Genomic DNA, 15,701 nt, shown 5'->3' with positions numbered 1-15,701 from the left:
GGGGACATGGGGTATGTGCACATGACTTGTTTCTTAATGGTTATACAAAGCAAATATACAATGTATAGCTGGAATAAAAGATGTTTGTTTTCTGTTGGCTATCTACAGTGGTCACACTTCCAACCTATTCTTTATGCTTAGCCAGAATAGCATTTGAGAATATAAGTGTAATCATGCTTTTGCCTAAGAGCTTTGATGGCTCTCTATTGCATCAGAATAAAATCCAGACTCTACCAGGGACCACAGTCCTGTAGAGATTGAGCTCCATGGCCCTCCCCAGTCTCATTACCCATCCTCCACTCTCACACTTATCTCTCAGGAACTCTACTTCCATTTATTCATTCTTCAAATCACTAAGCTCAGCCTCACCTCAAGACCTCAAAACACGCTGCTCTCCTAACGCACACAGCTTTTATTTCCTGTGCATGTGCTTGGTGGTGTCTCTTCCTGGCACTGCTGGTTCTTATTGTCCCCTATTGCACTGTGTGGAAGTGTCCCTTCCACGCCCCGTGCATTTTCTGCTCTGTCCTCTACTTAGGCTTGCATGCTTTCTCACCACTTAAAACCATATGTTGGTTCATTTGCTGCATGCTTTCAAGAGACTATCCATTACTAGATAGGCTTGTTAGCCTATCTGTTGATCAACCCTTACAAGACACTCAATGGAAAAAAGAAAAAAAAGTGGAAAAACAACAGATAACTGGACATCCATATCTCACTGCAGCTTAGATGAACAGAAACATCCTGACTTGTTTGTTTCTTATAGGCTTTTCATATCTTTGCACCCAAACTCTTTCCTAATCGTTCCATCACAAGCTCTGGGTTTCCGGAGATGCCGGACTCTGAGATGCCTGCCTTCTTTTACAGAGTGAAAGGGTGGGGGACTGTGAGGAGGGCCCCGTTGTTTGTTGGTGACAAGAAACAATGTTTGCAGGAATCTGCATTTCCTGTGCTTCGCTTACACTTTCTCTGCACCAAGGCAAAGGTAGAGATAGTGGGTGGCTGTGCCTGTGTTATGTGACTCTGTAACTCCCATTACAGTTTGTAGCTGGGGAGGCGAAAGCAAATACTCGGTGATGTCGCCGGACCAGGCCCTCTCTCAGGCTGTCATAAATCAGTTCTGTGGAGTTGGGAAATTTAAACAAGGCTCTTGCTCTGTCACATCTGAAGTGAGATTTGCACTAGCTGACATCCATAATTCTCCCCTGTGAAGGGAACTGAAGTGTCGACATTTTCAGATACAAGCAAATCTTCATCACAAGCAGGCAATAATAACTAAGTGAAGAGAGGCTGCATGTGTCTGGGCATCCCCATGCAAGCAAATCTCATGGGATTTTGAACAGCCAGCTTGGAGGGGATGATCTCAATCACCTCGACAAACCAGCTAATTTCAGTGCACTGTAGGTGAGATTTACACAGGCTAGAAATAATTCCATTCTGCTTTTGGTGGATTTGGCAGGATGATACTCTGAATGAAGTTACATTATCTACATCTTCTTAAGTCAATTTCAGTTATCTTATTTTTACTAGAATTTCATTCATTTAATTCATAACTTTAAACACATTTACAAAAAGGATAATATAAGCTCTTTCAAGTCATTTAACTTTTTAAAATGTAGATTTACAGAAGTATAGTACAGTAAAATTTACCTTTTAGGTTAATAATTTGTTAAGTTTAGAAAAACACATATCATTATGTAACCATCACCTCCAATCAAGATATAGAATATCTGTACCAACCTCCCCGCCCCCAAACACACAACCCCTTGATACCTCTGGCCCGAATTCTGTTTTTCTCTTTCTGGGACTGCATGGTATTGTTGCTTTTAGCTTCATTGGAGTCTTACTTGAGCTTACCTTAATTTTTGAAATTGTTGTTATTCTAATTATTTTGAATTAAAAACTTAATTTTTGTGTTTTCATTTTTTTTTTGTTTAGATATGGGGGCATGTAGGAATATAACATTTCCTTTAAAAAGATTTTATCTGTACTCCACGTTTTGTTAAAGGAAATGCTATTATTATCTATTATTTTGTTACTTCAATTTTTATTTCTTCTTGGATCTGAGTAGTTTTTAATTTTAAGCATTGCTTTACATTTTTGATACTAATTCTAATTTCATTGCCTTATCAGTATCTGTGTTATTTCTGCTTTGTGGATTTCATCAAAGTTCTTGATCATACATTGTATATCAGTTTTGACATGGGTTAACTAAAATACTTTAAATTCTGTTTTTTTCACATGGGTTATAGTCTTAGAATTTAAAAATACTACGATTTTGTATTGTGGTTGTGAAAATAACATTTAAAAAAATCATTGTCTATTCATTAGAACAGCACTTGGCTGAAACTAGCACTCAATAAATATGAGCTAGAATTATGTTTATAGGCTCATACTATATAATTTTTGTTTAAGGATTATAATTAACTGTTAAAGAAACAATTAATCATGTATTTCAGATATTCTATGACTTTATTTTTCTTACCTTTGTTATTGACTATAATTAATCTGCTACTATTTTGAGTTAACATTCACTTTTTCCTTTTCTTTGCTGCATATCGATTCTAAATGCATTAATGAGGAAAGATCCATGACAGTAGTGGGTGTCTGGGGATATCCTCTTTGTCATGGTGTCTCTTTCTGGATCTAGTTCTGAAATTAGAGAAGGAATTCGCTGCCATCCTTGTCTCCTGGAGTGTGAGAAGGTTCTGTGGTGGAAGCTGGGCGGGTGGGGAGAAGGCTAGAATCTCCCTCAGGAGGCAAGGAGGATGAGGAAGTGAAGTGCTGATACTCGATGATGTCAGTCTGAGGGCCACTGCCAGGCTCGATGACTTTGCTCAGGCCCCATGACAAACTATCACAAACCGGGAGACTTAAACAATAGACTCATTTGCCCACCGTGCTGGAGATCCTACGTCCAAGATCAAAATTTTGGCCTCTCACCTTGGCTTACAGATGTCTGTCTCCTCCTTGTGTCCTCACATCATCTTCCTTTGGTATCTGCCTGTGTCCCGATTTCCTCTTCTTATAAGGGCACCGCTTGAACTGGATTAGGGCCACAGCATGACCTCGTTTTAACTAAATTATCTCCGTAAAGACCCTCTGTCCAAATATGGTGTCATTGTGAGGTCCAGGGGGTCAGGACTTCAGCATACAATTTTTTTTTTTGCAGGGGGACATCATTTCATCCATAATGTGGGTCAATACAAAACATTTAAAAAGAAAATCCAGAGATTTTTCAATCTCTGGAAGTGACAGCTAGGCCCAGGACCCAGGACTGCCGCACTGCACTTAGATTAGAGTGGACAGTTATCGGTGGGCAGTAATGATTAACGACGTGGGCTGGGATCTGCATTTCATGGCCAGACCTTCACCTCAGAACCACAGCCAGCCAGCCCCCAGCAGTATGCACCATTCATTAGCCCCTTTGCAACATGACTTCACACTTCACAAAGTTCAAATGAGTTTTACATTCATCTTTTGTTTTGTTTCCTGTTGTTTTCCTAAAGAACGCACCAGTTTTATCTTCCCTGCTACTAAGGTTTGGACAGTAGGTTTTCTTACCTTGGAGGTCATTGTTTATTCTTGAAGTTCTAAAGCCTTTACATGTCTCAGTGTTTTTCTTTCTGTAAAATAAATTTTTAGATAAAAGTCTTTCTTTCAAGACTTCTCTTTTATTACATCATTGGATACATTTGTTTCATTTGTTTGCATCTCATCTCCAGAAATAACAATTGTGTTAAATAAAATAAATGCTTTCTTTTTTCATAATTATAATCTCTTCTTTAACGATCTACTTCTTCATTATCTATTTAGTTTTCATTTTAAGCATGCTTTTTCCAAGCTACTGGTTTGATTTTAGAATAATTGATTTTACTTTTTGATGCTTTTAATGCTGTTTTAATTTCTCTAAAGATTTTATCATTTCTTTCTATTGTTTTTCTGATTTATGCTAGCCCACTTTCCCATTCCATTTATTATTATTATTATTATAATTAAGAACAGATAATTACTGTTTATCTACCTATAATAGATTGTTTCTGTTTTTCTGTGTGTGTGTGTGTGTGTGTGCGCGCGCGCACGTGCTATTTTTGTTATCAAGTTCATGCTTGCAACTTCATGCTTACTTCTTCAAGTGGCAACAGGTCATTTGTGAGATAGAATGGTATGTGTGAACCTTTGTGCGTTCGTCGGGGAGAGTGGAAGAGGGGGATAAAAGCCAAAATCCAGGATTTGATTTTGGTGTTGATTCAGACTGCTTCCTCATCAAGTATCCTGCTCCTTGTGCCCTGGGCACATCTCTATTCTGTGTATGTCACCCTCTTTGAGGTGGCAAGCCATTACAGGTGGTATCCTGTGTCACCTCCACATTCCCTCAAGCAGGAGTCTGAGAGTCAGAGGTACAAAAGGTTCCTTCTGTGACTTCTATCCCCTTTTAGCCCTTCTCTGTTGTGCTGTGGAATTATGTCCCTGCAGAGATGAATCTCTATCTTCTCTTCACCAGCGCACACTTATTAATCTGTGTTGTAAATTTGTATTTAGAATTTCTAGGATTGTCTCATTTACCTTTAAAGATACATACTCTTGATGCAGGGCAGGGCAAATTTCCCCAACTGACAGGGAGACTAAGCCCTGCACTAACAGAAGAAGAGGGTCCTTTGTTGGAGAGTGTGGAAAGAATTCGACACACCTGCCAAAGTTAGAGTCAAAAGGAGAATATATTAGAAAAGAGGTAACACTCCACAGATAGAGTGCGGTCTCCTCTCAGAGGCAGAGAATGAGAGGGACCAAGAGAGACTTGGAAAGATAGTGGTGGTGTCCGGGAGTGAGTGTTCAGGGAATTCAGTTTATATATCATTCTTTAGTTTCTACGAGTTATTGTTTAAAAGACTGTTAATCCATTTCCTTTACTATGGACATACAATGAGGAAGGGGAAGGGTATATAGCATGAAAAGGTAAGAATATGTAGAGTGAAAAGCCTGCTGACAGTTCCTAGCCTTTGAGCCATAGGTTCCCCATGGTTTTAGCCATAGGGAATGACTCTCAGTTCCTGTTTTCCCTTCACAGGTGTGAGGAATGGATGGTTCGCAGTCCTAGCAGGAATATACTTTTGTTCTGCAGGAGTCCTCCTGGCCTGGCTGCAGGGCTGATCAGCACATTGTAGTCTCTGAATGTAGCTTGATTAACATTTTTAATTCTCTTGCCTCCTCCCTACATTACTCTGTCATCAAGAACAGCAGAGAAGTAAATTGACTTTCAAACTCTTTCCTAGAAATATTACAAATTTCACTGTTTGATAATCTAGTAATTCCTTAAATTTCATAAAATGTGGGATTTTATTCTTCATTTTAAAAATCATTTTCCTAGATTTTGATTTTTTCTTTTTCAGCTTTATTGAAGTATAATTTACAAATATAATTTTAATATACTTAAAGTGTACTTTGCGATTTGATAAACATATACATTGTGAAAGGATACTCCCTATGGAGTTAATTAACACAACCATATTTACCTTTTAGTGTTCCTTTGTTTCGTTTTCGTGAGAGCTGTTAAGTTTTACTCTCAGCCAATTTCAATTATACAATACAGTGTTATTAGCCATATTTCATTGTGTTTCAGAAAAATAAAACAAAACAAAACACTAGGGTAAGCAGGCTTTTAATTGTATTTAACTTTTCAATTGTCAATCCAGCAATGCCCTCGAGTTAAGGGCAATGAAACACTGATTTCAACTGCAATTTCAGCTTCAGATAACTGAAGTGTCTTGTGTTATCTCTTTTCCTTGTAGGCAGGAAATAGCTACAAATGAGAGAGAAAGTCGAGGTCAAGATAAGAAAAGTAAGTCTGCTTCATAATATTTTTTATACTTGGGAAGTAGAAAATGTAAACATCCAGATTAGCTGAGCTTCTGATACTCTGTTAGGGTTGGAGTAAATTTTGTTTGGTTTTCTTATGGCAATGCCTTAGTCCTTCATTTTTTTGGCCTCACAAAACTGATCTTGTTATTTTGATCTTGTTATTATAGCAGTATCTATATCTAATTTATTGCAAGCAACACTGCGAACTTCTATGAGAAGCAATTAACCAAAATCATACCAACTTTAATTTCTGTATTGTTATTTTGAAATAGAGCCATTTTGAATATTAGCTGTCTCAAGCATTTTTTTTTTTTTTTGCTCATGCATTTGCTCTGTTTGACACAGTACCTAGATGGAGTAATCATGTAGAGGTGTACGTTATAATTTGACATCTACATATTCTATTGTGTGTTTACTACCCAAAGTCCAGTTTCCTTCAGCTATAATATTTGATCCCCTTTACCTACTTTACCCTCCCTCTCCCCCTCTATATTTGATTCCCTTTACCCGTCTACATCCGCCATCATCCCCCACCCCTTCCCTTTGGTAACCACTAGTTTATAGTCCATGTCCATGAGTCTCTGTTTGTTTATCCTGTTTATTTGTTGCTTTTAGGTTATATCCCACATATAAGTGATACCCTGTGATATTCAACTTTTTCTGTTTGGTTTATTTTGCTTAGCATGATTATTTCGAGGTCCATCTGGGTTGTCGCAAATGGCAGTATTTCATCTCTTCTTATGACTGAGTAATATTCCATTGTATATATGTACCACAGCTTCTTTATCCAACCATCTATCGTAGGATGCTTTGGCTACTTCCATGTCCTGGCCACTGTGAATAATGCTGCTATAAACATTGGTGTGCAAATATCTTTTTTGGATATTTTCAAGTCTTTGGTGTAAATACCCGGTAGAGGGATTGCTGGATCATATGGTAGATCAATTCTTAGTTTTTTGAGGACTCTCCATACTGTTTTCCATAGTGGCTGTACCAATTTGCAGTCCCGCCAGCAGTGTAAGAGGGTTCCTTTTTCTCCGCATCCTCTCCAACATTTGTTATTACATGTCCTGTTGATTATAGCTTTTCTAACAGGTGTGAGATAATATTTCATTATGGTTTTGATTTGCTTTTCCTTAATAGTTAGCAATGTTGAGTATCTTTTCATATATTCGTTGGCCATTTGTATGTCCTCTAGGGAGAAGTGTCTGTTCAGGTCCTCTGCCCATTTTTTGATTGGATCGTTTTTTTCGTTGTTGTTGTTTTTGAGCCATATGAGTTTTTTGTATATTTTGGATATTAGGCCCTTATCGGAGGCATTGCTTGCAAATATATTTTTCCATTCAAATGGTTGTCTCTTTACCTCGTTGATGATTTCTTTTGCTGAACAGAAGCTTTTTAGTTTGATGTAGTCTAATTCATTTACTTTTGCTTTTACTCCCCTTGCTTTTGAGGTCAAATTTATAAAATTCTTTTTAAGTCCAAGGTCCTGTGTTTTCTTCTATGCACTTTATTATTTCAGGTCCTTAATCCATTTTTAGTTAATTTTGCTGTGTGGCGATAGACAACAGTCTAGTTTCATTCTTTTGCAGGTGGCTTTCCAGTTTTCCCAGCACCATTTATTGAAGAGACTTTCCTTTCTCCAATGTATGTTTTTGGCTTTTTGGTAGAAAATTATTTGCCCATATAAATATAGGTTTATTCAGGACTCTTGACTCTGTTCCACTGGTTATTGTGTCTGTTTTGCTGCCAATACCATGCCATTTTGTTTACGGTCACTTTGTAATATAATTTGAAGTTGGGCTGAGTGATGCCTCCAGTCTCGTTCTTTTTTCTTAGGATGGCTTTGGCAATTCGGAGTCTTTTGTGCTTCCATACAAATCTGATGAGTTTTTGTTCTATTTCTTAAAAAAATGCCAATGGGATTTTGATGGGGATTGCATTAAATCTGTATAATGCTTTAGGTAATATGGTCATTTTAACTATGTTGATTCTTCCAATCTAAGAACACAGAATATCTTTCTATTTCTTTGTATCTTCTTCGATTTCTTTAATAGGGCCTTATAGTTTTCTTTATATACGTCCTTCACATAGCCTTTGTTTTAAAGTCTACTTTGTTTGATATAAATATTGATACCTTATTTTCTTGTTTCCATTTATGTGAAACATTTTTTCTATCTCTTTACTTTCAGTCTGTGTGTGCCTTTCAAACTGAAGTGAGTCTCTCATAAGCAGCATATGTAAGGGTCTTGTTTTCTTATCCACTCAGCCACTCTATTTTTTGATTGGAGCACTTATCCATTTACATTAAAAGTACTTCTTGATTGATATGTAGTTATTGTCACTTTATTATTCATTTTTTTAAAATCTTTTTTCTTCATATGAAAAGAAATCTCTATAACTTTTTTTTTGTAGTAGTGGCTTGGTGATGATGAACTGCTTTAGCTTTTTCTTATCTGGTAAACTCTATTTGTCCTTCAATTCTAAATGATAGTTTTGCTGGGCAGAGTAATCTTGGTTATAGGTCTTTGCTTTTTACCACTTTGAGTATTTTGTGCCAATCTATTCTAGTCTACAAAATTTCTGTTGAGAAACCAACTGACAGTCTTATGGGAGCTCCCTTGTAGGTAACTAACTTCTTTTCTCTTGCTGCTTTTGAGATTCTCTGTCTTTCACTTTTGGCATTTTAATGATGATGTGTCTTGATGTGGGCCTCTTTGGGTTCGTCTTGTTTGGACTCTCTGTCCTTCCTGGGCTTGTATGTCTATTCCTTTGCCAGGTTAGGGAAGTTGTCAGTCATTATTCCTTGAAATAAGCTTTTAATCCTTGTACTCTCTCTTCTCCCTCTGGTACCCCTATTATGTAAATAATGGTACACTTGATGTTCTCTCACAGGTCCCTTAAAATTCTTTTTTTTAGATTATTTTTTCTGGTTGCTTTTCTGATTGTTTACTCCTACTTTATTTTCTAAATCACTGATTCAATCCTCCTTTTCTGATTTACTGTTAATTTCTCATAAGGTATTCTTCATTTCAGTTATTGTAGTCTTCATTTCTGACTAATTCTTTTTTAAGTTTTCTATGTCTATTTTTATATTTTCTATCTCTTTGCTAAAGTTCTCACTGAGTTCTTCTACTTTCCCCTCAGTTCATTGAGCATCTTTATAACAAGTGTTTTGAATTCCGCATCTGGTAAATTGCCTGTCTTTATTTCGTTGAGTTCTTTTTCTGGAGCTTTGTTCTCTTCTTGAATTGGGACATGTTTCATTGTTTCCCCATTTTGGTTGCCTCCCTAATTTGTTTCTATGTATTGGATAGGGCCGCTATGTCCTCCAGTCTTAATACAGTGGCTTAATGTAGTAGATGTTTTTTGGGGCCCAGTGGCACAGTCTTCCCTGGTCACCTGAGCTGGGTGCTCAGGGTATATCCCATGTGTGGGTTGTGTGTGCCCTCCTGTTGTAGTTGAGCTTTGCTTTTTGCATGTCAATGGGAGGGATCAAACCTCAGACTGACTGGTTGTGAGAACTGCCCAGTTCATAAGGTTGACCCCATGAAGTAAGATTTACTTTAGCAGGGCTCTTATGCCTTCCCAGTCTGTTCTTTGGGTATGTTGTCCTTGGATACAGGCCTGGGTCACACTCCAGCTTGGTAAGGAGTCAGCCACTGTGCATGTTGGCCCTAGGACTCCTTACATGGGTTCCCCTACAGGCCAAATTTAGCCATAGCCTGTGCCCTGCTTAAGGCCACTTGGCAAGAGTCATCAAACCATTCGCCAATGGCTACTACCCATGCTGGACTTAGGGGTGCCTCAATAGGTTGAGCCACAAACCAAAGCCAGCTGCTGCTAGTCTGGGCTTGGGGCTGCTTAACAAGAGGTATGGTACACACTGAGGTCCAATGTTGCTTGTTTGGGTTTTGCAAAAACTTTGAGAGATTTTAAGAAAATTTACAGCATGAACCAAGACAGGTCATTTATACGGAGGAAGTGGTTTGGGTAGGCATGCAAACTGGGTGGGGTAGACTCTCAGGGAATCACCAGTCTGAATAGACCAATGTCAGTCAGATTGATGGAGACTCAAATATGGCAGCCACCTGGGTCTGCACACTGGGAGGTGTCAGGGCTCAGCAAAGGGACAATAGCTTCTGCCAGCACTTCTGTCTGGGAAAAAGCTGCCCCTCCAGCTCTCACTCTGAAGCCAGACAACTCAGTTCCTCCCTGTATGTCCTTGGTGCCTTTGAGCTGCTTTCTCAGCACTGGAGCTAATAGTGAGTGAGTTTTTCACCCCTCCATCTTAGCCACAATCTCTCTTGTTTTTCACCAGAAGCTATGAAGACTTCTCTTTCCAGCACTGGAACCCTGGTCTGTGCAGCCCTGTGTGTGGCTGGATCCTTTGTTCTTTTGGGGGGTTTTTCATAGCCGAGATTTCCTCCTGATTCTCAGCTGCTATGTGTGGTTGTGGGATCAGCCTGTTCCACATTTCTGCCCCTCCTTCTGTGTGTCCCCAGTTCTAGGACTTCTGTTCAGGTAGACTTCAGGTGACTTCCAGTGATTGCTGTTCTGTAGTTTAGTTGTAATTTGATGTGGTACAGTGATTTGATGAGAGTACAGTGTCACCTACTCTACCATCTTGACTGGGACTTTCTTAATAAACCTTTTTTTTTATATGTGATGTGGACCACTTGTGTCTCATATTTTGATTCAGATTGGATTCTTTTTACCTCTAAACCAAACCAGGTGATATGACTAAGAGCAGATTCTCATACTTTGGGGAGTTCGTTGTTTCCAACCATTCCTGGTACCATTTTTTTGCAGTTCAGTCACAATTACTGAGTTGAGTTACATAGAAGACATTGTAGGCTACTAATGTCTTACAAATCATGAGAAGGCTACCAGATTTACCAAGTAATGAACAGTAATTTAGATTGGCATTTTATAATACAACATGATGCTCACCAATGTGTTATCTCATGTACCTGGAATAAGAAAGTTTTTTGTTTGTTTGTTTGTTTGTTTATTTGCCATTTGATGAGTGCAAAAAAGATAATAGGCTACATTAATACATCTACTTTAATATTCTTATAGTCCTAAATCTTTAGTTTTTTTCTTTAATAATAGGAAATTATTGTGTTGAAGGCATAATAAAGGACCCAAAAGATATTTAAGTTTGAATATGCTTTTTAAAATTTGACAAAGGGGACTTTGCAAATATGACTAAATTAAGAATCTTGAGGTGAGGAGAGCATCCTTGGTTGTCCAGGTGAGCACAGTGCAAACAAAAGGTCCTTAAAAGGGAGAAGACAGAAGCAGAAGACACACCATCATAGTGACACAGCAGAAGAAAGTGTGAGCAGCCACTGGGTCTTATGTTGCTGGCATTGAATACAGAGGGGGATGGAATGAGAGCAACCTCTAGGAGTTGGAAAAGACAGTGAAATGGAGTCTTCCCTTGTCAATCAAGGAAGGAAAACCCTTATTATATGAGTCCAGAGGGGGCAGCTCATCTGACTATAAATACGTGCTGTAGTTTGGGATTCAGGTTAATTGTAGTTATCAGAAATTCTCTCAGATGTTCTCATTCTGATTCTAAGATGTGTATGTGTATATATATTTTCCTTCAATTGATGCCCTAACCTCAAATAAGAAGTCTATTCAGACATTAATTCAACTAACCTTTAACTTAATAATGGCATTTTACAGGTTTTTGAGACTAAATATTCTTGTTTCTAAGTATTTTAACATCTTAAGCACCAATAGCAGAAACACTAGTCTTTGATTTCTTTGTGCCATTCATAGTGACATATGATTCTCCAAGCTGCTGTCTCTAATGCTATAACTGAATTGCATTTTCAGTACATAATTTCCTCAGTTCATGATTACAAAACAATGTTAAAATCAAAACATATTTTTAATTAAATTATTACATAAAACTATATATATGAAGATATGTGACTTTATGAATATACCTAACATTTTATATTTGAAATCAGTGCAATGAACATGAATTTATTTGTGAAGAATGATGAGTTATTAGAAATTATTAACATACTGTTGTTTTATGTAATCTGTTTAATTTGTTTAATATATTCTAAAATGTTGCTAAGAATCACTATCAAGCTTATTAGGATGTAGATTTCAGAACCAGTCAATGTTCCTCTTATAAATTGAGATTTTTTGCTATATTTAGTGTCCTGTGACCTTCCTCATTCAAGTTGGTTTATTTAAAATATTAGTAGTGGATATCAGATTAACATACATATAAATTGCTTCAGTATTCATATATGTAATCAACCTCAATCTGTATATTTATATTTAATTTGAAATAGTTACTCTTATTATTTCAGTACCTATCTCTATAACAATTGTTCATCTTTTACCAGCCCACTGCAGGCTGTCCACTGGGGAGCAAGAAACTTCTACACTGGACAATAGGAAAAAGATTTGATATTATTTTGGATTAGACATTTACATACACACACGATACTGCTTAAGGAAGGTCAAGATGGCAGGCTAGGTAAATGTGGGGTTTGCCTCCTCTCATGACCACATTAAAATATCAACCACATTATAAAACAGTAAACTTTGAGAATCATCTGAAGACTAACTGAACATATGACCTACAACTGAAGAGGTAAAGAAAAAATAACATCCAGACCAACAGGAAGGATGGAGATGCAAAACGAATGCCTCGACTGTCTGCGTGGTGGCTGAGCACTGAGAGGAATATTAAAGCTGAAAAGGTCCTCATGAAGAAGAGAGGGGTCCCAGCCCCTTGCAGGGGCTCACCAGTCCAGGGTACCCATGCCAGGAACAGGAGTTCGAATAAACCTGGCTGTAAAACTTAGTGATCATTTGGGTGAGATAGAAGGAATGTGAAAACTCAGATGTTTCCTTAAAGTGCCTGCGCACAGACTCACTCACCTGCAGGCACACACTCTGGGTTCTGGCAAAGGGTCAACAGCTGGGGAGGCGCAAGAGACATACAGAAAAAGACTGATGTGTGTGGCAATGGGGCTAGGGCTGGAGGGACAGCTACCATTGGCCCTTTGTCAGATCTTACTTCAGGACAGTCTGTAGGTGGGTGCCATCTTATCCTGTGTTGAGCCTGCCCCAACACACAAATTCTGAATCTGCATTGACTGGTGGGATTAGCCTGCTCCATCCCATGGCTCCTTGTGACCCCATCCTACCCAGCCCATGAATTGCCCACAGCAGATTCATTGCCTTGCAACTGTCCCCACCCTGAGAACTCAGTAGGTGATGCATTGGACAGCAGTCAGCAGTCCTCAGCGTGTGGCCTATGAGTGACACACACATCTCAGGAGACACATTTGGTAGAGGGAAGCTAGTGCCAGCCTGAGTTGCAGTGTCTCTTGAACAAATTTCAGGGATCTGTGGCCTCAAGGAGGGTGGCAGCTGGCTTTGCTGCAATCTAAGCCTTTTGCAAGAGGACACAGGCTCAGCACTGACACAAAACCTGAATCTTCAATGGCTAAGCATAAACTGCTCACTTACTCCAGTGACTCCTTGGGCTCCACACCATCCAACTCGTGTTCCACCCAAAGGCTCCTCAACAGCTAAGCCTAACAGGCAACTGGCAGGCAGCCTCAGGCCTTAGGGTTCCCTAGACCTTATACTAAGCTGTCCTAGGCCCACTACTGATGGCAACAGGCCTCAGGTCTCAGTTTAGTCTCTTCCACTTGCCTCCAGATCCAGCACCGGAAGTGACAACATGTAGATTGCTTTGTAACTCTTCCCAGGTAGCCCTGAGTTGTCAAAGGCAGTGGCTGACCTTGACCTACATGGAAGCCCCTCCCAAGGGGCCACAGGACAAACACATACAAAGGCTGGCATCAGACCACAACACATCACCACCTGACTAGCCTCACAAGTGGCACACAGAGTGGCTCCAACAGGTACGTGAGCCTGCTGGGGCAAATCCTATTCCTTGGGACTAGCCTCCACATAGCAGCTCATACTCTGTGAGTGTGGCCAGTCTTCACAGCCAGTCAACCTGAGAGTCAGTCCCACCCACTAATGTGCTAACAGTAATCAAGGCTTAGCTATAACAGGAGAACACACAACTCACACAAAAAACACTTAAAGGAAATTCCTTAAGAAGAAAAAGGGGTAAAACTATAAATAGAATTTTAAAATGGCAATAAATAGGTATTTATCAATAATCACCTTAAATGTAAATGCATTAAATGCTGTAATAAAAAGACATAGGGAAGCTGAATGAATAAGTGAACAAGACCCAGACATACTGCTGATCAAATGACACACAGAGACTGAAAGTATAGGGATGAAAAAAGATATTTTATGCAAATAGAAATAAAAAAGTTGGAAGTAGCAATACTTTATCAGACAAAATAAACTTTAAAACAAAGTCTATAGTAAGAGACAAAGAAGGACATTACATAATGATAAATGGATCAATAAAATAAGAGAACATAACCCTACTAAACATATATGCATCCAACATAGGAGCACCTAAATATATAAAGCAAATACTGACTGACATAAAGGGAGAGATTGACAGCAATACAGTCATAGTAGAGGACTTTAACACTCCATTGTAGTTAGATCTTCCAGACACAAAATCAATAAGGAAACAGAGCATTAAGTAACACACTAGACTAGATGGATTTAATTAAATTTTTAGATCACAGCAGCAGAACCCCAAAGCAGCAGAACAAACATTCTTCTTTAGTGTACATTAAACATTTGCCAAGATAAACCACATGTTAGGCAATAAAACAAGTCTCAACAAATTTAATAAGGTTGAAGTCATATCAAGTGTCTTCTCCTACCACAATGGTATGAAACGAGAAATCACTACAAGAAAAAAAATGCTAAATACTAAACAGTAAATGAGTTAACATTGAGTTCAAAGAAGAAATCAAAAAATACCTAGAGACAAATAAATATGAAAACATGATGACTTAAAATCTGTGAGACAGCAAAAATAGTCCTAAGAAGGAAGTTCATAGCAATACAAGCCTACTTCAAGAAATAAGACAAAGCTCTAACAATCTAATCTTAAACTTAAAAGAACTAGAAAACAAACAGCAAACAAAAACCAAAGTGAGTAAAAAAAAAAAAGAAAATGATTAAGATCAGAGGAAAATAAATGAAATAAAGTCTAGAAAAATAACACAAAAGATTAATGAAACTAAGAGCTGTTTTTCTGTAAAGATAAACGAAATTGATAAACCTTTAACCATTTTCATCAAGAAAAAAAAGCGATAAGACCCAAATAAAATCGGTAATGAAACAAAAGTGACAACAGCTTCCACAGAAATACAAAGAATTATAAGAAAATGCTATGACAATTATATGCCAACAAATTGGACAATCTGGAAGAAATAGATACATTTCTAAAAACATACCATCTTCCAAGACTGAACCAAGAAGAAACAGAAAATTTGAACCAACCAATTACCACAAAAAAATTGAATCAGTAATCAAAAAACTTCCAAGAAACAAAAGTCCTGGATCAGATAGCTTCATTGGTGAATTTTACCAAACACTCAAACAAGAATTAATGGCTATTCTTCTCAAACTATTCCAAAAAATTCAAGAAAGTTTCCCAAACTCATTTTACAAGGCCACCATTATCCTAATTCCAAAACCAGACACAGACATTACCAATATATATTTGTTCATCTTTTACCAGCCCACTGCAGGCTGTCCACTGGGGAGCAAGAAACTTCTACACTGGACAATAGGAAAAAGATTTGATATTATTTTGGATTAGACATTTACATACACACACGATACTGCTTAAGGAAGGTCAAGATGGCAGGCTAGGTAAATGTGGGGTTTGCCTCCTCTCATGACCA

The 15,701-nt window shown here is 38.1% G+C and overlaps 1 protein-coding gene across 1 annotated transcript in view; it reads left to right on the top strand.

Annotated features, from left to right (window-relative positions):
• The window catches only part of GCSAML (germinal center associated signaling and motility like), a 30,498-nt gene that overhangs the window by 11,605 nt on the left and 3,192 nt on the right, over nt 1-15,701 (top strand). The window contains exon 2 of the mRNA XM_011385467.2: nt 5,790-5,839. Within this exon, the coding sequence (XP_011383769.1) occupies nt 5,790-5,839 (50 nt within the window). The remainder of the gene's footprint in view (nt 1-5,789; nt 5,840-15,701) is intronic.

The sequence above is a fragment of the Pteropus vampyrus genome, unplaced genomic scaffold (genome assembly GCF_000151845.1).
Source record: "Pteropus vampyrus isolate Shadow unplaced genomic scaffold, Pvam_2.0 Scaffold723, whole genome shotgun sequence".
Lineage (NCBI taxonomy): Eukaryota > Metazoa > Chordata > Mammalia > Chiroptera > Pteropodidae > Pteropus > Pteropus vampyrus.
The sequence above is the reverse complement of the archived record's forward strand: the minus strand, read 5'-3'. Positions and strand labels throughout refer to the sequence as shown.